Source organism: Grampus griseus (assembly GCF_964374135.1).
Source record: "Grampus griseus genome assembly, chromosome: 9".
Taxonomy (NCBI): Eukaryota; Metazoa; Chordata; class Mammalia; order Artiodactyla; family Delphinidae; genus Grampus; species Grampus griseus.
In genome coordinates, this window is record NC_139003.1 from 55,526,882 (window position 1) to 55,547,685 (window position 20,804).

Sequence of the window (20,804 nt, forward strand, 5' to 3'; positions counted from 1 at the left end):
CATTGAAGACAAATGATTCACTAAGTAAATATTTTAATATTTCCTATCTGGCCTTTTACAGAAAAAGTTTGCTGACACCTGCACTAAACCATACATTGTTTAGAGGTGCTGTGAACTGAGTGTACATTCAGTAATATAAATTTCAGTCCTACTGAAGCATTCAACTTCAACAAGAGGAATAAAGTAGATTTCCCAAAATATAATGATGAAGGCAAACAACAAGCCATGAATGTTCAAAATCTTTTAGTATTAAATTTGGAAAGATAGGCTGGGATGATTTAAATGTCGTTTCTGTTTCTATGATTCTATGCATTATAATTAATGAAAAATCAATACTTTTATAACATTTCAGTTTTCTTGTTACAATAAGTTTAAATTGTTTTTGTTATTCTGTTTTATTTTTTTTTGTGGATATAAGCTAACACTTCAATAGTATATGTGACATTTAAACTATACCTCCAATTGTGTTAATTCATGTTTGCACTCAAAGAGAGGTTTTTGTTTATAATAAACTATAATATGGCTTAAAATTTTTAAATCTTTTATAGTAATAGGGTTAACATCAAGGGGCATATGTTAGGGGGGCAGAGGTGCATAGAGACCAGCTGCTACAGTAAGTAACTTTACAAGTAGATGTAAGATTCCTCAGTAGACTCACCAGTTTGACATCATATTTCTAAAGGCTATCTTTAATACCAGTTAAACAAAGTGGGAGCCAATAATTTTGTTGAGATCAACCTTCAGTGCATAATAATGACTTTAAAAGTAATTTACTTTTGTGGAAAATGATAAATTACATTAGGAGTTGGTTATTTATTTCTGAAGAACTTCATCTTCTATAAAAGATTCCTGGGAGTAGTTTATTAATTTAAGTGCACTTGAGTTTTTGATGTAGATTATTAACCTATGAATGGACAGGTTGAGAGACAAAGATTTAAAGTAAAAATTATAGAGCCCTTCACATTAAAAGTTATTCAGGAAATTAGGGAAAGTTTTCTGGAGTCTGTTGACAAGTTACATTTTTCTTACTTTTTCATTAGATACTTATCAAGTGCTGTACTTTGCTAGTCAAAGATGTTGAGACTTTGCCTAGATTTTAGAAGCCCAGAATAATGAATTATTTTTGCCTCTTTGATAGTCTGTCATTTGCTTCATAAAGCTCTATACATAGATTTATCTTGGAGTTTGAAGTGTTTGATTCAAACAAAGAGGGAACAGTCACTTCAGGCTGTGCTAGCTGTGGCTATGAAAAAGTGAAAGGACACATCTGGCAAATTCTAGGCAAGACTTGTGAGAATAAATCTGAGAGGGAATGGAGCTGTGAATGTTTTAATGCCTTTCCTGGCACCTTTCAGGACTATTACACTCATATTTTAAAAATGAAACAGACTTGAAAATAACTGAGAACCACAAAAAAGTTTCTAGATACCATTATGCTTTTCAACATGTGACAGTCATATTTAATGCACATTTAGAGTTTTATTGATTTTTTAAGTATCTTAATATTATAAGTAACCATCCCAAGATATTATTGCCTTCTTAGATGTTTCTTTTTTCACATCTTGGGTAGAAATTATTTTCTTACAGAACATTTCACTAAAGGATTAATGTAAATCAAGGAAATCATGTTATCAATCTAATCCAATACTCTAACAATGTTCATAATTTGAGCTACATTCTATCAGAGATGAAAGATAAGACCAAAACAAGTGAAAGTATCCAAATCCTTAGGAAAGACCCTTTAGAACCCACATGATATCCTTTATATTTGGTTATAGATTAAAATATATTCATATAATAAACTAGAGTTCTCATTAAGAATAATAAACCCGTAAAATGCTTAAGGCAGTGCAACAAAAGTACAGATGATTTCACTGAGAATAAACACAAGGCTCCTAGGTTCTATGAAAAACAAAAGTAAAAAATAAAATCTAGGCTGTTGCTAAGAAAATCCCCAAAGTGGTTGTAGTATATTGTGATAAGCATAGAGTGTAGAAGGGATTTGCTCCTCATTCAATATTCGAGATGATAAAGGAGTAGTAGTTTAGATTAAAGATTCAGCAGCCCTCTGAAAAATTAAATAAAAAATTTATAATTATGTAGTATGATCTAATTTATGTATATAAATATTTATACTGTACATATGTATACAAACATATTTACATACGTTATAAATAGGATGAGTACTTATCAAATGCTACCAGTGGTTAGTAAATAGACTATGAGTTCTTTGTCCTTTTTCTTTATCCATATTGTCAAAAGTCTCTACTATGCATTGTATTTGCATATTTAAAGTGAGAAATCAATAACAAAGAACCCTTAAAAGACCCAAGTAATGACCTCATTAAGTATAGATATGAACCAGAAAATGTGCTGCTGTCTTAAATAGGTAGTTAACGCCTATCTCTAAAACAGGCTTAGCAGATGTCTTACCTTGCCTGCTCACCTTCATCTCCATACTCTGATGTGACCATTTAGCTAGAGGGATCCAGGAGCTTTTTAAACGGTGGTGTATGCACATTGAAATCACCCAAAGAGCTTAAATACCAGTGCTTGTGACCACCCCCTAAGAGATTCTTATTTCATTGGTCTGAGTTATAGCCTGGACAATGGGATTCTTTGAAGTTTTCCAGGTTATTAAATGTACAGCCAAGGTTGAGAGCTTCCGTTTTATAGGAAGCTTCAAAAACAACTCATCTGTTTTTTGGTCCTTTAAATTGTATTCTGTTGAAACTGTTGCAACCCTGTGCAACACTTGTGTTGAACAAGTACATATTATTTTCAACTTTTTTTTTTAAAGCTATGTTTTAATGTCTAGCCTGCCAGCGAGTTAATTGGGTAACGTGATAGACTTTTGTATTCTGCCTCTAAGTGTTTCTGCCTCTAGTCTATCTTCTACAGTGTCACAATAGCTAATATTCTAAAGCATATAACTGCCCTGCATAAAAGGCTTTAATTATCTGTTCTTTACAACTTAAAGTATACATTTCTTAGTCTGACCCCAACCTATCTTCAGTTTTATCTCCTGTTAGTACAGCCCAAGAGACCCTAAACTCCACCATACTCACCAATTGAATAAGCCTTTTATTTCATACCTGCCTTTGCATAAGCTGTTTCCATTGTCATTAATTTTGATAATGGTTCAAGAGTAGATTCAGAAACATTTATTGAAATGGAACAAAACTAGCATTTATTAAGCACATTAGCCAAGGGCTGTGGTAGCTACTTAAAGTTTCTTAATAATCCTTACTGTCGTCCTTAAGAAATGTTTGTTTTCTTTTACTGTACACATAGGAATCTGAGGCTTTTGGAGGGTAATTACAATTACACAGCTAGTGTAGGTAAATACGAGATTTCAGACTCCAAGTTCAATGATTGTTTCCATGTCCTTCTTCCCCCACCGACCTCACATTGCTTCAGTTAGTAAATACCCGTATGATCTTTATCATAACCTCTTTCCAAACATAGTAGGCATAAACATTTCATGTTCTCAACCTTGTTTTGAATTACTTACAGTAGAAGGAAATAAGTTTAATAGTATTGTGGTAGAATAATCACTGTTTCCATAGTTCTGTGTATAATTAGTTATAATCACTTGTATTCGTTTGCTGTGAGTTTTGTAGTCCTACTATATATTTACATTTTAAAAATCTTTTCTCTGAGGCTCTTATAAATAAGTACTGAGCAGTTTCACTTTTCCTTTACTGTAATTTAACACATTCTGGGGTTCCTTTTTTTTTAATTTTTAAATTTAATTTTATTTATTTTTTTATACAGCAGGTTCTTATTAGTCATCAGTTTTATACACATCAGTGTATACATGACAATCCCAATCGCCCGATTCATCAGACCACCACCCCCATCCCCCTGCTGCTTTCCCCACTTGGTGTCCATATGTTTGTTCTCTGTATCTGTGTCTCAATTTCTGCCCTGCAAACCAGTTCATCTGTACCATTTTTCTAGGTTCCACATATATGTGTTAATATATGATATTTGTTTTTCTCTTTCTGACTTACTTCACTCTGTAAGACACTCTAAATCCATCCACGTCTCAACAAATGACCCAGTTTCATTCCTTTATATGGCTGAGTAATATTCCATTATATATATGTACCACATCTTTAACCATTCGTCTTTCGATGGGCATTTAGGTTGCTTCCATGACCTGGCTATTGTAAATAGTGCTGCAATGAACATTGTGGTGCATGTGTCTTTTTGAATTACAGTTTTCTCTGGGTATATGCCCAGTAGTAGGATTGGTGGATCGTATGGTAATTCTATTTTTAGTTTTTTAAGGAACATCCATACTGTTCTCCATAGTGGCTGTATCAATATACATTCCCACCAACAGTGCAAGAGGGTTCCCTTTTCTCCACACCCTCTCCAGCATTTGTTGTTTGTAGATTTTCTGATGATGCCCATTCTAACTGGTGTGAGGTGATACCTCATTGTGGTTTTGATTTGCATTTCTATAATAATTAGTGATGTTGAGCAGCTTTTCATGTGCTTCTTGGCCATGTGTATATCTTCTTTGGAGAAATGTCTATTTAGGTCTTCTGCCCATTTTTGGATTGGGTTGCTTGTTTTTTTAATATTGAGCTGCATGAGCTGTTTATATATTTTGGAGATTAATCCTTTGTTGAATGATTCGTTTGCAAATATTTTCTCCCATTCTGAGGGTTGTCTTTTCGTCTTGTTTATGGTTTCCTTTGCGGTGCAAAAGCCTTGAAGTTTCATTAGGCCCCATTTGTTTATTTTTGTTTTTATTTCCATTACTCTACAAGGTGGATCAAAAAAGATCTTGCTCTGATTTACATCAAACAGTGTTCTTCCTATGTTTTCCTCTAAGAGTTTTATAGTGTCTGGTCTTACATTTAGGTCTCTAATCCATTTTGAGTTTATTTTTGTGTACGGTGTTAGGGAGTGTTCTAATTTCATTCTTTTATATGTAGCTGTCCACTTTTCCCAGCACCACTTATTGAAGAGACTGTCCTTTCTCCATTGTATATCCTTGCCTCCTTTGTCATAAATTAGTTGACCATAGGTGCATGGGTTTATCTCTGGGCTTCCTATCTTGTTCCATTGATCTATGTTTCTGTTTTTGTACCAGTACCATATTGTCTTGATTACTGTAGCTTTGTAGTATACTCTGAAGTCAGGGAGTCTGATTCCTCCAGCTGCGTTTTTTTCCCTCAAGACTGTTTTGGCTGTTCAGGGTCTTTTATGTCTCCATACAAATTTTAAGGTTTTTAGTTCTAGTTCTGTAAAAAATGCCATTGGTAATTTGATAGGGATTTCGTTGAACCTCTAGATTACTTTGGGTAGTATAGTCATTTTCATTGATTCTTCCAATCCAAGAACGTGGTATATATCTCCATCTGTTGGTATCATCTTTAATTTCTTTCATCAGTGTCTTATAGTTTTCTGCATACAGGTCTTTTGTCTCCCTAGGTAAGTTTATTCCTAGGTAGTTTATTCTTTTTGTTGCAATGGTAAACGGGAGTGTTTCCTTAATTTCTCTTTCAGATTTTTCATCATTAGTGTATATGAATGCAAGAGATTTCTGTGCATTAATTTTGTATCCTGCAACTTTACCAAATTCATTGATTAGCTCTAGTAGTTTACTGGTGGCATTTTCAGGACTCTCTATGTATAGTATCATGTCATCTGCAAACAGTGACAGTTTTACTTCTTCTTTTCCAATTTGTATTCCTTTTATTTCTTTTCTTTTCTGATTGCTGTGGCTAGGACTTCCAAAACTATGTTGAATAATAGTGGCAAAAGTAGACATCTTTGTCTTGTTCCTGATCTTAGAGGAAATGCTTTCAGTTTTTCACCTTTGAGAATGATGTTTGCTGTGGGTTTGTCATATATGGCCTTTATTATGTTGAGGTAAGTTCCCTCTATGCCCACTGTCTGGAGAGTTTTTACCATCAGCTGGTGTAGAATTTTGTCAAAAGCTTTTTCTACGTCTATTGAGATGATCATATGGTTTTATTCTTCAATTTGTTAATATGTTTTATCTCATTGATTGATTTGCATATATTGAAGAATCCTTGCATCCCTGGGATAAATCCCACTTGATCATGGTGTATGATCCTTTTAACGTGTTGTTGAATTCTGTTTGCTAGTATTTTCTTGAGCATTTTTGCATCTATATTCGTCAGTGACATTGGTCTGTAATTCTTTTTTTGTAGTATCTTTGTCTGGTTTTGGTATCAAGGTGATGGTGGCCTCATAGAATGAGTTTGGGAGTGTTCCTTCCTCTGCAGTTTTTTGGAAGAGTTTGAGAAGGATGGGTGTTAGCTCTTCTCTAAATGTTTGATAGAATTCACCTGTGAAGCCGTCTGGTCCTGTACTTTTGTTTGCTGCAAGATTTTTAATCACAGTTTCAATTTCATTACTTGTGATTGGTCTCTTCATATTTTCTGTTTCTTTCTGGTTCAGTCTTGGAAGGTTATACCTTTGTAAAAATTTGTCCATTTCTTCCAGGTTGTCCATTTTATTGGCATAGAGTTGCTTGTGGTAGTCTTTAGGATGCTTTGTATTTCTGCAGTGTCTGTTTTAACTTCTCCTTTTTCATTTCTAATTTTATTGACTTCAGTCCTCTCTCTCTTTTTCTTGATGAGTCTGGCTAATGGTTTATCAATTTTGTTTATCTTTTCAAAGCACCAGCTTTTAGTTTTATTGATCTTTGCTATTGTTTTCTTTGTTTCTGTTTCATTTATTTCTGCTCTGATCTTTATGATTTCTTTCCTTCTGCTAACTTTGGGTTTTGTTTGTTCTTCTTTATCTAGTTCCTTTAGGTGTAAAGTTAGGTTGTTTATTTGAGATTTTACTTGTTTCTTGAGGTAGGCTTGTATAGTTATAGACTTCCCTCTTAGAACTGCTTTTGCTGCATCCTATAGGTTTTGGATCATCGTGTTTTCATTGTCATTTGCCTCTAGGTATTTTTTGATTTACTCTTTGATTTCTTCAGTGATCTCTTGGTTATTTAGTAATATATTGCTTAGCCTCCATGCGTTTACGTTTTTTACGTTTTCTTCCCTGTAATTCATTTCTGATCTCATAGCGTTGTGGTCAGAAAAGATGCTTGATATGATTTCAAGTTTCTTAAATTTACTGAGGCTTGATTTGTGGCCCCAGTTGTGATCTATCCTGGAGAATGATCCATGCGCACTTGAGAAGAAAGTGTAATCTGCTGTTTTTGGATGGAATGTCCTATAAATATCAGTTAAATCTGTCTGGTCTATTGTGTCATTTAAAGCTTGTGTTTTCTTATTTATTTTCATTTTCAATGATCTGTCCATTGGTGTAAGTGAGGTGTTAAACTTCCCCACTGTTATCATGTTACTGTCGATTTCGTCTTTTAGAGCTGTTAGCAGTTGCCTTACGTATTGAGGTGCTCCTATGTTGGGTGCATCTATATTTATAATTGTTATATCTTCTTCTTGGATTGATCCCCTGATCATTATGTAGTGTCCTTCCTTATCTCTTGTAACATTCTTTATTTTAAAGTCTATTTTATCTGATATGAGTATAGGCACTCCAACTTTCTTTTGATTTCCATTTGCATGGAATATCTTTTTCCATCCCCTCACTTTCAGTCTGAATGTGTCCCTATGTCTGAAGTGGGTCTCTTGTAGACAGCATATAAATGCGTCTTGTTTTTATATCCATTCAGCAAGCCTGTGTCTTTTGGTTGGAGCATTTAATCCATTCACGTTTAAGGTAAATATCGATATGTATGTTCCTATGACCATTTTCTTAATTGTTTTGGGTTTGTTTTTGTAGTTCCTTTTCTTCTCTTGTGTTTCCCACTCAGAGAAATTCCTTTAGCATTTGTTGTAGAGCTGGTTTGGTGGGGCTGAATTCTGTTAGCTTTTGCTTGCCTGTAAAGCTTTTGATTTCTCCATCACATCTGAATGAGATCCTTGCCTGGTAGAGTAATCTTTGTTGTAGGTTCTTCCCTTTCATCACTTTAAGTGTATCATGCCACTCCCTTCTGGCTTGTAGAGTTTCTGCTGAGAAATCAGCTGTTAATCTTATGGGAGTTCCCTTGTATGTTATTTGTCATTTTTCCCTTGCTGCTTTTAATAATCTTTCTTTGTCTTTAATTTTTGCCAGTTTGATTACTGTGTGTCTCGGCGTGTTTCTCCTTGGGTTTATCCTGTATGGAACTCTCTGCACTTCCTGGACTTGGGTGGCTATTTCCTTTCCCATGTTAGGGAAGTTTTTGACTAAAATCTCTCCAAATATTTTCTCTGGTCCTTTCTCTCTCTCTTCTCCTTGTGGTAGCCCTATAATGCGAATGTTACTGCATTTAATGTTGTCCCATAGGTCTGTTAGGCTGTCTTCCTTTCTTTTCATTTTTTCTTCATTCTTGTCTGCAGCAGTGAATTCCACCATTCTGTCTTCCAGGTCACTTATCCATTGTTCTGCCTCAGTTATTCTGCTATTGATTCCTTGTAGTGTAGTTTTCACAGTTATTGTATTATTCATCTCTGTTTCTCTGTTCTTTAATTCTTCTAGGTCTTTGTTAAACATTTCTTGCATCTTCTCGATCTTTGCCTCCATTCTTTTTCTGTGGTCCTGGATGACCTTCACTATCATTATTCTGAATTCTTTTTCTGGAAGGTTGCCTGTCTCCACTTCATTTAGTTGTTTTTGTGGGGTTTTATCTTGTTCTTTCATCTGGTACATAGCCCTCTGCCTTTTCATTTTGTCTATCTTTCTGTGAATGTGCTTTTTTTCCCATAGGCTGCAGGATTGTAATTCTTCTTGCTTCTCTGGAGTTCTTATATGAGGAAGATTTCCTACATTTTTCACTATCCTACAAATTGGCTGAGTCAGATTTATATATAATTTATACAGGGATTTAAGTGTATTCATCCATAGATTTAATCAAGCTCATTTCCTGCCTATGTGAAGGAGAAAATTGAAAAGTACATATATGTAGGTAACTTTTATAGTATAAAGTGCAGCCTGTGAAACCTTAACAGTTTCTGTGTGGAAAAATGTTATAGTTTAACAAGTTAATTGGGGTAACATTAAAAGTTTGAGACTTTTTGCCTATTAAGATAAATTTGGTAAATTTAGTATAATTTGTTCCCTTACATATGCTTCCTAGATTTTATTAGTGTTCCTAATTATGATACTGTTTCTTTAGGATACTGCTTCATAATTAGTTTTTCACAATCTAATTTAATAATTTTTTCCTCCATTAGAATGTGAAACATGTTGTAGAAGCATTCAAGAAGTGGCTGAAGGGGGAAGGAAAAAGTGCCACTACCTATCAGAAAAAAACAAAACAAAACATGGGAAATACAACCACCAAATTCCGTAAAGCACTCATCAATGGTGATGAAAACCTGGCCTGCCAAATATATGAAAACAACCCTCAGCTAAAAGAATCCCTTGATCCAAATACATCTTACGGGGAGCCCTACCAGCACAATACGCCATTACACTATGCTGCTAGACATGGAATGAATAGAATATTAGGGTAAGTATTACTGTAAAGCAATTGATAACAAGTTAGAGAAAGGAAAGAAAAAACCTGATCTTTAGAAAATATATGCATACATGTGTGCATGTTATGTGGTATTATAGTGAATTAAACTTTGTAGAATTGAATATGCATAAATTATTAAGTATGATTTTTTATTATGCCTAAATTAGACCAAAGGTTTCAGTAGTGAGGTTAGTTCACATATTATTTTTACTGTAAATACATTTTGATCCTCAGTATGTTTCATAGTATGAACTTTTTATAATAGTGTAGTTTTTAATTTACAACATTTCAATTCTAGAAAAGTACTTATCAACTCAAAAAATTGCAGGGAATTGTGCCCTAGGCAATTTAAGTTGAAAAACTAATGTGTTTACCTTACCTATTCATGATCAGATTTGAGTTTTCTTCTTCTAATGGGGTTCAGTTACTTGAAAAAACTTTTCTAAAAGCAAACCATTTCCTTGGAACTGAAAATACTAAGAAACTTAAAAAAAATCTCTTCAACAAGAAAGCATTAGTGGCAGCAAATATGTGAAGATTCTTCCTAATTACATGGTGTTTGGTAGCTTATAAGATGAAAGAAGCAAAGGATAGAAAAGTAATTCCAAAACAAATTTAGTCTTTAGAAGTAGATTATTCAGTTATGGAAGTCTGATGCTAGGAGACAAAGAAACACTTCTTTGCTTATGCAGTGAAATATAATTCTTCAACCAGTATCCTGAGCACTTTAGAACTTGACAAAAAACTTTCCAGTCCTTTCTCTATTTCTTTTTATACAAATTTGTCGTTCAAAATAAGCTGCTCTTTTTGGTATCCCTGAATCATGCCATGTGTGTTGTCTGCCATGTTCATTGTGCTCTTTCTGCCAGGAGTATCCCACTCCTCTCAGCTTTCTCTTTCTTACCTAAATTTTAGCCTTCCTTCAAGGTCCTAGGCACACTTTATCTATCTTCTTAGCCTGTCACAACCCATAGGAACTTTAGTCTTTTTTGAACTTCTATGATTCTTTTTTGTTTGTTTGTATTACTTGTTTGGTATATACTATGTCATTGTATTTTATAATTTTGTGTATCTTCTCTTTGCCTGCCTAAAGTACAGCTTTTTTAAAGGACCTTCTTAATACTTCTAGCATCTAGCATAGTATCTTACACAAAGTAAGTAGAAATATCATAAAATCATGGCACAGGAAATATCTTTGTGATCAGGATTTGTGAATGACAAAAATTCCATAAATAATTTACGTTTTCCAGGCCTATGACTATCAAGTAGTTATTTTTGTAACCTCTTGAAAATAAAATAGGTATTTCTCTTTTTTTTTTTTTTTTTTTTTTGCGATACGCGGGCCTCTCACCGTTGTGGCCTCTCCCGCTGCGGAGCACAGGCTCCGGACGCGCAGGCCCAGCGGCCACGGTTCACAGGCCCAGCGGCTCCGCGGCACGTGGGATCCTCCCAGACCGGGGCACGAACCCGCGTCCCTTGCATCGGCAGGCGGACTCTCAGCCACTGCGCCACCAGGGAATCCCCTAAAATAGGTATTTTTTGACTTAAAAACAGGTATTTCTATAACCTCTCCTTTTTGCATTTATCTTTTATTTTCATTTCTTGTAAAATACCCACTTAGAAGCCACCTCCAACTCATATTGTTATACTTTTTCTTCCAAAACTGGGTCTTCCCTATGTTAATGACACTAACATATTGTACTAATAAAATAATGGCAAACACATTGAGGCCTTGCTATTTTCTTTTTTGTTTGTTTTGTTTTTATTTCCATTACTCTAGGAGGTGGATCAATAAAGAACTTGCTGTGATTTGTGTCAAAGAGTGTTCTTCTTATGTTTTCCTCTAAGAGTTTTATAGTGTCTGGTCTTACATTTAGGTCACTAATCCATTTTGAGTTTATTTTTGTGTATGGTGTTAGGGAGTGTTCTAATTTCATTCTTTTACATGTAGCTGTCCAGTTTTCCCAGTACCACTTATTGAAGAAACTGTCTTTTCTCCATTGTATATCCTTGCCTCCTTTGTCATAGATTAGTTGACCATAGGTGCGTGGGTTTATCTCTGGGCTTTCTATCTTGTTCCATTGATCTATGTTTCTGTTTTTGTGCCAGAACCATATTGTCTTGATTACTGTAGCTTTGTAGTATAGTCTGAAGTCAGAGAGTCTCATTCCTCCAGCTCCGTTTTTTTCCCTCAAGACTGCTTTGGCTATTCGGGGTCTTTTGTGTCTCCATACAAATTTTAAGATTTTTTGTTCTAGTTCTGTAAAAAATGCCATTGGTAATTTGATAGGGATTGCATTGAATCTGTAGATTGCTTTGGGAAGTATAGTTATCTTCACAATGTTGATTCTTTCAATCCAAGAACATGGTATATCTCTCCATCTGTTGGTATCATCTTAAATTTCTTTCATCAGTGTCTTATAGTTTTCTGCATACAGGTCTTTTGTCTCCCTAGGTAGGTTTATTTCTCGGTATTTTATTCTTTTTGTTGTAATGGTAAATGGGAGTGTTTCCGTAATTTCTCTTTCAGATTTTTCATCATTAGTGTATACTAATGCAAGAGATTTCTGTGCATTAATTTTGTATCCTGCAACTTTACCAAATTCATTGATTAGCTCTAGTAGTTTTCTGGTGGCATTTTCAGGATTCTCTATGCATAGTATCATGTCATCTGCAAACAGTGACAGTTTTACTTCTTCTTTTCCAATTTGTATTCCTTTTATTTCTTTTTCTTCTCTGATTGCCATCACTAGGACTTCTAAAACTATGTTGAATAATAGTGGTGAGAGTGGACATCCTTATCTTGTTCCTGATCTTAGAGGAAATGCTTTCAGTTTTTCACCATTGAGAATGATGTTTGCTGTGGATTTGTCGTATATGGCCTTTATTATGTTGAGGTAGATTCCCTCTATGCCCACTCTCTGGAGAGTTTTTATCATAAATGGGTGTTGAATTTTGTCAAAAGTTTTTTCTGCATCTATTGAGATGATCATATGGTTTTTCTTCTTCAGTTTGTTAATATGGTGTATCACATTGATTGATTTGCGTGTACTGAAGAATCCTTGCATCCCTGGGATAAATCCCACTTGATCATGGTGTATGATCCTTTTAATGTGTTGTTGGATTCTGTTTGCTAGTATTTTGTTGAGGATTTTTGCATCTGTATTCATCAGTGATACTGGTCTGTAATTTTCTTTTTTTGTAGTATCTTTGTCTGGTTTTGGTATCAGGGTGATGATGAGGCCTTACTGTTTTCTAGGCACTATTAACAGTGCTCTACATGCATTGTCTCACTTAATCCTCATTACAGCTCTGTGAGTTCGTTAATCATCTGCATTTCAGAGGTGAGAAAACTGAAGCACCGAAAGATTAAGCAACTTGTCAGAACTCTGCAGCTTGTAAATGGTAAAGCTATTTGCCCAGGCAGATAACTGTAGGCTGTAGGCTTTTCAACACTGATAACCTCTTATCTCTATAGTCAAATAAGCCTATATGTCAGGGCTGCCTAAAACACTTATTAGCAAAACAAATTAGTCACTCTGAACTTAAGTTTCCCTGTCTATAAAATAGATACACATGAAACTTGTGGGACAATTAATGTGTTATATGTCTCATGGTGCCTAGCATATAATATTATTACCTCTCATGTTTGTAACCCTAAATAACTTCCAATCATCTTTGACTTACTCCTTACTCTTCCTTTACCTAACCTGCTACTAATGCAAAGTTCACTAAGTCTTATCTCTTGGATTCTCTTCTTTGCATTCCCGTTGCCCCAAGCTTTGTTCACTCTTACCAACCCCTTCTTCCAATACTGAAAATACCTGACTCCTGAATGATCTTTTTGCAAGTCTTTTTCTCCTATAATCTCATGTCCAGGTTAATCTTGCTAAAAGTATAGCCTTTTCAATGTTCTATCATGAGAAAACTGTAACTACACTACCATCTGCCTTATTCTATTTGGCTTCTGAAGCCAACTTTTCTATGCCCTAATTCTACCGATTCAGCCTAATCTCTCATTGTTCTCTAACATGATCATATCAGTCAATCTGGTTACCCTCCCTCTTGCTTTCCCCACTTTTAAAAATGCCACCCCCTTAGCTTTATTCCTGTTGGTCCTTGATTCTGAAATGTCTTCTTTCTTCTCTAATTTCTTGTCCTTTACGTCCTCCCTTGGTTTCTGTCTTTTCATGAATTCATTACCAACTATTCTGACCTGCAGTATTCTTTCTGTTCTCTGAAATTCCTACAACTTAGATTTTAAACCATCCAATTGTCATTAAACTCATCTCTTTGACTAGATTGTAAATATTACAAATACACTGCTACACAGTTACTAATGCTCTCAATAGATTAACTCTTGATTACTTAATCTATTAAGGCTTTCTTTTTTTGAGTTGAACATTTTCAGTGAAATTATAAAACCGTTGCTTTAGCTTCTGAATATTGAACACTATAATAATATTTAATATCAAGTCTTGTTATGTGATTAATTAAAACTTGCTTAGAATACCAAGGTAAAATGTATTTAAATATTATTATTACTAAGGTAATATGTATATTTTAATATAAAAGAAATCAAGTAGCAAAATATATTCTAACCATTTATAGTATAATTTAAAATATACTTTATGAAATTAGGAAACATTGTATAAGAAAGTTATCTAATCCAGTGAGTCTTTTTTTTAATTTATTGTATTCAAGTATAGTTGATTTACAGTGTTGTATTAATTTCTGCTGTACAGCAAAGTGATTCAGTTATGTGTTTATATATATATATACACACACACACATTCTTTTTCATACTCCTTTCCATTATGGTTTATCACAGGATATTGAATATAGTTCCCTGTACTGTACAGTAAGACCTTGTTGTTTATCCATTCTGTATATACCAATTTGCATCTGCTAATCCCAAACTCCCACTCCTACCCTCTCCTACCCCCCACCCCCTTGGCAACCACCAGTCTATTCTGTGTCCCTGATTTTGTTTCTGTTTCCTGGATAGGTTCATTTGTGTAATATTTTAGATTCCACATATCATGATATCATATGGTATTTGTCTTTGTCTGACTTACTTACTTAGTATGGTAATCTCTAGGTCCATCCACGTTGCTGCATATGGCATTGTTTCTTTCTTTTTTATGGCTGAGCAGTATTTCATTGTGTATATGTACCGCATCTTCTTTATCCATTCATCTGTTGATGGACATTTAGGTTGTTTCCATATGTAATCCAGTGAGTTTTAAAGTGTGTTCTGAGGACTCCTAGATCCTGAGACTCTTTCAAGGAGGTGCAGTAGGTCAAAACTATTTTTATACTAATTTTAAGATGTTATTTGCCTTTTTTTCACTGCGTTGACATTTGCAGTTGTAGTTCAAAAAGCAGAGGATAAAACTGCTGACGCCTTTAGATGAATCAAGGAAGTGGCACCAAACCTTACTAGTAATTGGATTCCTCTCTGCCGGGCTCTTGCTGTTTCTTTTTTTTTAAAAAAAAAGCCGTTTCACTTAAAATGTCCTCAATGAAGCATTAAAATTACTAATTTTATTTAATCTCCATCCTCGATTACACATCTTCTTAATATTCTATGTGACAAATGTGAAGAATTCATAAATCACTTCTGCTGCTGTATGATGTTAGGTTTGAGAAAGAGCACTTGTACTTTTGTTTGAGGTATGAGTTGAACTACTTATTTTTTCGTGAAACAACATTTTAAATTAACAACATTCAGACTGGGATACTGGCTGGCTGACATTTTTCTTGAAAATGTATGACATAAGTGAGCCTATCAATTCAAGGGAAAACTGAGAGTATTTGTTGCTAATGATAAAATTTGAGTTTTCAAGTGAATATTGGAATTTTGAAAACTTATATTTGCTGCCTTCAGCTTGATAGTTTCCCATTACTTAGGGACTTTTCTGAATAAGAGTGGTGGTGATATAAATTAATATGATTTTTTAAAATATTGTATAATGAAATGTGACAAATATCTAGAATCTCTGTGTAACTCACTGAATTAGTATTTTTCAGAAGATCAGTATATGGTTTTTTACAATTATGCATGGGTAAAAGATTTATTCAAAATGCAAGGTAGACCAATGGATTTTAATGTAATAGAGTACAGAAGTTCATTTCATAAGATATCATATTTTATATTGCAAGTAATCTTTAAGAAATGACCACTTGTTGAATTTTTAGCATAGTATCAAATATGACTATTCACAGTTATTTGAAAAGGCTATTTTAAAATACTTCTCCCTTTTGTGATTATATAAGGCTGGATTTTTTTCATATGCTTGAACCCAAATGACACATATCACAACACATTGAATGCTATGAGAATCTGTCTGTCTTCTGTTAGCCAGATACTAAATAAAATTTGTAAACATGTAAAACAATGCCATTGTGCTCACTTAATTTTCAAAAAATGTATAGTTATTTTTTCATTTTAAGATATTAGGAATGTTAACTATGTAATGATATTAGGAATGTTAAATATGTAATGAGTTTATTTTTTTAATTAATGTTTTAAAATATCTTTTAATTTTTAATATGATGAATATCTATATAATTCACATAAACAAAGGTTCTTAGGAATCTTTTCATTTTTAAATTTTTATTGGGGTATACTTGATTTACAATGTTGTGTTTCTGCTGTACAGCAAAGTGAATGAGTTATACACGTACATATATCCACTCTTTTTTAGATTCTTTTCACATTACAGAGTATTGAGTAGAGTTCCCTGTAATATACAGTAGGTCCTTATTAGTTATCTATTTTATATATAGTAGTGTGTATATGTCCATCCCAATCTCCCAGTAGGAATCTTCAGTAATTTTTAAAGTTGTGAAAGTTGTAAAAGTCTACTACCAAAAAGTTTAAAAATTGCTGATCTGATCAATATTCCTGGTTCCTCTAAGAAGGAATATATCTGTCTCCATCCTCTGGTTATCATCCTATTGAATGAGTATTTAAAGACCTAAAGAAAGGGTGACTATATATTCTCTTTTAATTACTGTTTTTATGATTTAGCCATATACTTCACACTTATATTTTTACTTTATACTTAACTTTCAACTTCAGCCTAAAGTGTTTGGTGTTTTCTTTTAATTTTTATTGGAGTATAGTTGCTTTATAATATTGTGTTAGTTTCTACTGTACAGCAAAGTGAATCAGCAATACGAATACATATATCCCCTCTTTTTTGAATTTCCTTCCCATTTAGGTACCACACAACATTGAATAGAGTTCCCTGGGCTATATAGTAGGTTCTCATTAGTTATCTATTTTATACATAGTATCAATAGTGTATATATGTCAATCCCAGCCTCCCAATTCATCCCAGCCTGCCTTATCCCTTTAGTATCCATACATTTGTTCTCTATGTCTGTGTCTCTATTTCTGCTTTGTATATACGATTGTCTAAACCAATTTTTTCAGGTTCCACATATATGCTTTAATATACGATATTTGTTTTTCTCTTTCTGACTTACTTCACTCTGTATGAGTCTCTAGGTCCATCCATGTCTCTACAAATGACCCAGTTTTGTTCCTTTTTATGGCTGGGTAATATTCCATTGTATATATGTACCACATTTTCTTTATTTCATTCTTCTGTTGATGAACATTTAGGTTGCTTCCATGTCCTGGCTTTTGTAAATAGTGCTGCAGTGAACATTGGGGGTGCATGTGTCTATGCCCAGTAATGGGATTGCTGGGTTATATGGTAGTTCTGTTTTTAGTTTTTTAAGGAATCTCCCTACTGTTCTCCATAGTGGCTGTATCAATTTACATTCCCATCAACAGTGCAAGAGGCTTCCCTTTTCTCCACAACCTCTCCAGCATTTATTGTTTGTGGATTTTTTGATGATGGCCATTCTGACCAGTGTGAGGTGATACCTCATTGTAGTTTTCATTTGCATTGTTCAAATAATCAGTGATGTTGAGCATCTTTTCTTATGTTTGTTGGCCATCTGTATGTCTTCTTTGGAGAAATGTCTATTTAGGTTTTCCACCCATTTTTTGATTGGGTTTGTTTTTTTGATATTGAGCTGCATGAGCTGTTTGTATATTTGGAGATTAATGCTTTGTCAGTTGATTTGTTTGCAAATATATTCTCCCATTCTGAGGGTTTTCTTTTCATGTTGTTTATGCTTTCCTTTGCTGTGCAAAGCTTTTTAAGTTTAATTAGGTCCCATTTCTTTATTTTTGTTTTTAATCTCATTATTCTAGGAGGTGGATCAAAAAAGATCTTGATGCAATTTATGTCAAAGAGTGTTCCGCCTATGTTTTCCTCTAAGAGTTTTATAGTGTCTGGCCTTTCATTTACATCTTTAATCCATTTTGAGTTTATTTTTATGTATGGTGTTAGGGAGTGTTCTAATTTCATTCTTTTACATGTAGCTGTCCAGTTTTCCCAGCACCACTTATTGAAGAGGCTGTCTTCACTCCATTTTATATACTGGCCTTCTTTGTCATAGATTAAGTGACCATAGGTGCATGGGTTTATCTCTGGGCTTTCTATCCTGAACCATTGATCTATATTTCTGTTTTTGTGCCAGCACTATACTGTCTTGATTATTGTAGCTTTGTAGTATAGTCTGAAGTCAGGGAGTCTGATTCCTCCAGCTCCATTTCTTTTCCTCAAGATTGCTTTTGCTATTCGAGGTCTTTTGTGTTTCTGTGCAAATTGTAAAATTTCTTGTTCTTTTCTATGAAAAATCCCATTGGTAATTTGATGGGGATTGCACTGAATCTGTAGATTGCTTTCGGTGTATAGTCATTTTCACAATATTGATTCTTCCAATCTAAGAACATGATATATGTCTCCATCTGTGTCATCTTTGATTTCTTTCATTATTATCTTATAGTTTTCTGTGTACAGGTCTTCTGCCTCCTTAAGTAGGTTTATTCCTAGGTATTTTATTCTTTTTGTTGCAATGGTAAATGGGATTGTTTCCTTAATTTCTCTTTCTGATCTTTCATTGTTAGTATATAGGAATACAAGAGATTTTTGTGTATTAATTTTGTATCCTGCAACTTTACTAAATTCATTAATTAGCTCTAGTAGTTTTTTGGTGGCATCTTCAGGATTTTCTATGTATAGTATCATGTCATCTGCAAACAGTGACACTTTTACTACTTCTTTGCCAATTTGGATTCCTTTTATTACTTTTTCTTCTCTGATTGCTGTGACTAGGACTTCCAATACTATGTTGAATAATAGTGGAGAGAGTGGGCACTCTTGTCTTGTTCCTGATTTTAGAGGAAATGCTTTCAGTTTTTTACCATTGACAGTAATGTTTGCTGTGGGTTTGTCATATATGGCCTTTATTATGTTGAGGTAGGTTCCCTCTGCCCACTTTCTGGAGAGTTTTTATCATAAGTGGATGTTGAATTTTGTCAGAAGCTTTTTCTGCATCTACTGAGATGATCGTATGGTTTTTATTCTTCAGTTTGTTAATATGGTGTATCACATTGATTGATTTGCATATATTGAAGAATCCTTGCCTCCCTGGTATAAATCCCACTTGATCATGGTGTATGATTTTTTTAATGTGTTGCCGGATTCAGTTTGCTAGTATCTTGTTGAGGATTTTTGCATCTATGTTCATCAGTGATATTGGCCTGTAATTTTCTTTTTTTGTGATATCTTTGTCTGCTGTTGGTATCAGGGTGATGGTGGCCTCATAGAATGAGTTTGGGCACGTTCCATCCTGTGCAATTTTTTGGAAGAGTTTGAGAAGGATACGTATTAGCTCTTCTCTAAATGTTTGATAGAATTCACCTGTGAAACCGTCTGGTCGTGGACTGTTTGTTGGAAGATTTTTAATCACATTTTCAATTTCAGTATTTGTGATTGGTTTGTTCATATTTTCTATTTCTTCCTGGTCCAGTCTTGGAAGGTTGTAGTTTTTTAAGAATTTGTCCATTTCTTCCAGGTTGTCCATTTTATTGGCATATAGTTGCTTGTAGTAGTCTTTTATGATCCTTTGTATTTCTGTGGTGTCAGTTGTAACTTCTCCTTTTTCATTTTTAATTCTATTGATTTGAGTCTTCTCCCGTTTTTTCTTGATGAGTCTGGCTAATGGTTTATCAATTTTGTTTATCTTCTCAAAGAACCAAGTTTTAGTTTTATTGATCTTTGCTATCATTTCTTTCATTTTTTCTTCATTTATTTCTGATCTAATCTTTATGATTTCTTTTCTTCTGCTAACTCTGGGGTTTTTTTGTTCTTCTTTCCCGAATTGCTTTAGGTGTAAGGTTAGGTTGTTTATTTGAGATGTTTCTTGTTTCTTGAGGTAGGATTGTATTGCTATAAACTTCCCTCTTAGAACTGCTTTTGCTGCATCACATAGGTTTTGGGTCGTCGTGTTTTCATTGTCATTTGTCTCTAGGTATTTTTTTATGCCCTCTTTGATTTCTTCGGTGATCTCTTTGCTCTTTAGTAGCGTATTGTCTAGCCACCATGTATTTGTGTTTTTTACAGTTTTTATCCTATAATTCATTTCTAATCTCATAGTGTTGTGGTTGAAAAAGATGCTTGATATGGTTTCAATTTTCTTAAATTTACCAAGGCTTGCTTTGTGACCCAAGGTGTGATCTACCCTGCGGAATGTTTTCTGTGCACTTGAGAAGAAAGTGAATCCTGCTACTTTTGGATAGAATGTCCTATAAATATCAGTTAAGTCTATCTGGTCCAATGTGTCATTAAGGCTTGTGTTTCCTTATTAATTTTCTGTCTGGATGATCTATCCATTGGTGTAAGTGGAGTGTTAAAATCCCCCACTATTTTTGTGTTAATGTTGATTTCCCTTTTTATGCCCATTAGGGTTTGCCTGATGTATTGAGGTGCTCCTATGTTGGGTGGATAAATATTTACAATTGCTATATCTTCTTCTTGGACTGTTCCCATAATCATTATGTAGTGTCCTTCCTTATCTCTTGTTAGTCTTCATTTTAAAGTCTATTTTGTCTGATATGAGTAATGCTACTCCATCTTTCTTTTGATTTCCATTTGCATGGAATATCTTTTTCTGTCCCCTCACTTTCAGCCTGTATGTGTCCCTAGGTCTGCAGTGGGTCTGCTGTAGACAACATATATTGGGTCTTGTTTTTGTATCCATTTATCCAGTCAGTGTCTTTTGATTGGAGCATTTAATGCATTTACATGTAAGGTAATTATCAATATGTATGTTTCTATTACCATTTTCTTAATTGTTTTGGGTTTGTTTTTGTAGGTCTTTTTCTTCTCTTGAGTTTCCTACCTCGAGAAGTTCTTTTAGC

At 34.1% G+C, this 20,804-nt stretch overlaps 1 protein-coding gene across 4 annotated transcripts in view; it reads left to right on the forward strand.

Moving 5' to 3' along the window:
- ANKIB1 (ankyrin repeat and IBR domain containing 1) overlaps positions 1-20,804 on the forward strand; it is a 158,868-nt gene that overhangs the window by 61,557 nt on the left and 76,507 nt on the right. For all 4 annotated transcript variants that reach the window (XM_082662378.1, XM_082662381.1, XM_082662380.1 and 1 more), the window contains one exon: positions 9,228-9,505. In XM_082662378.1, the coding sequence (XP_082518504.1) occupies positions 9,318-9,505 (188 nt within the window). In that variant the 5' untranslated portion in view covers positions 9,228-9,317. The remainder of the gene's footprint in view (positions 1-9,227; positions 9,506-20,804) is intronic.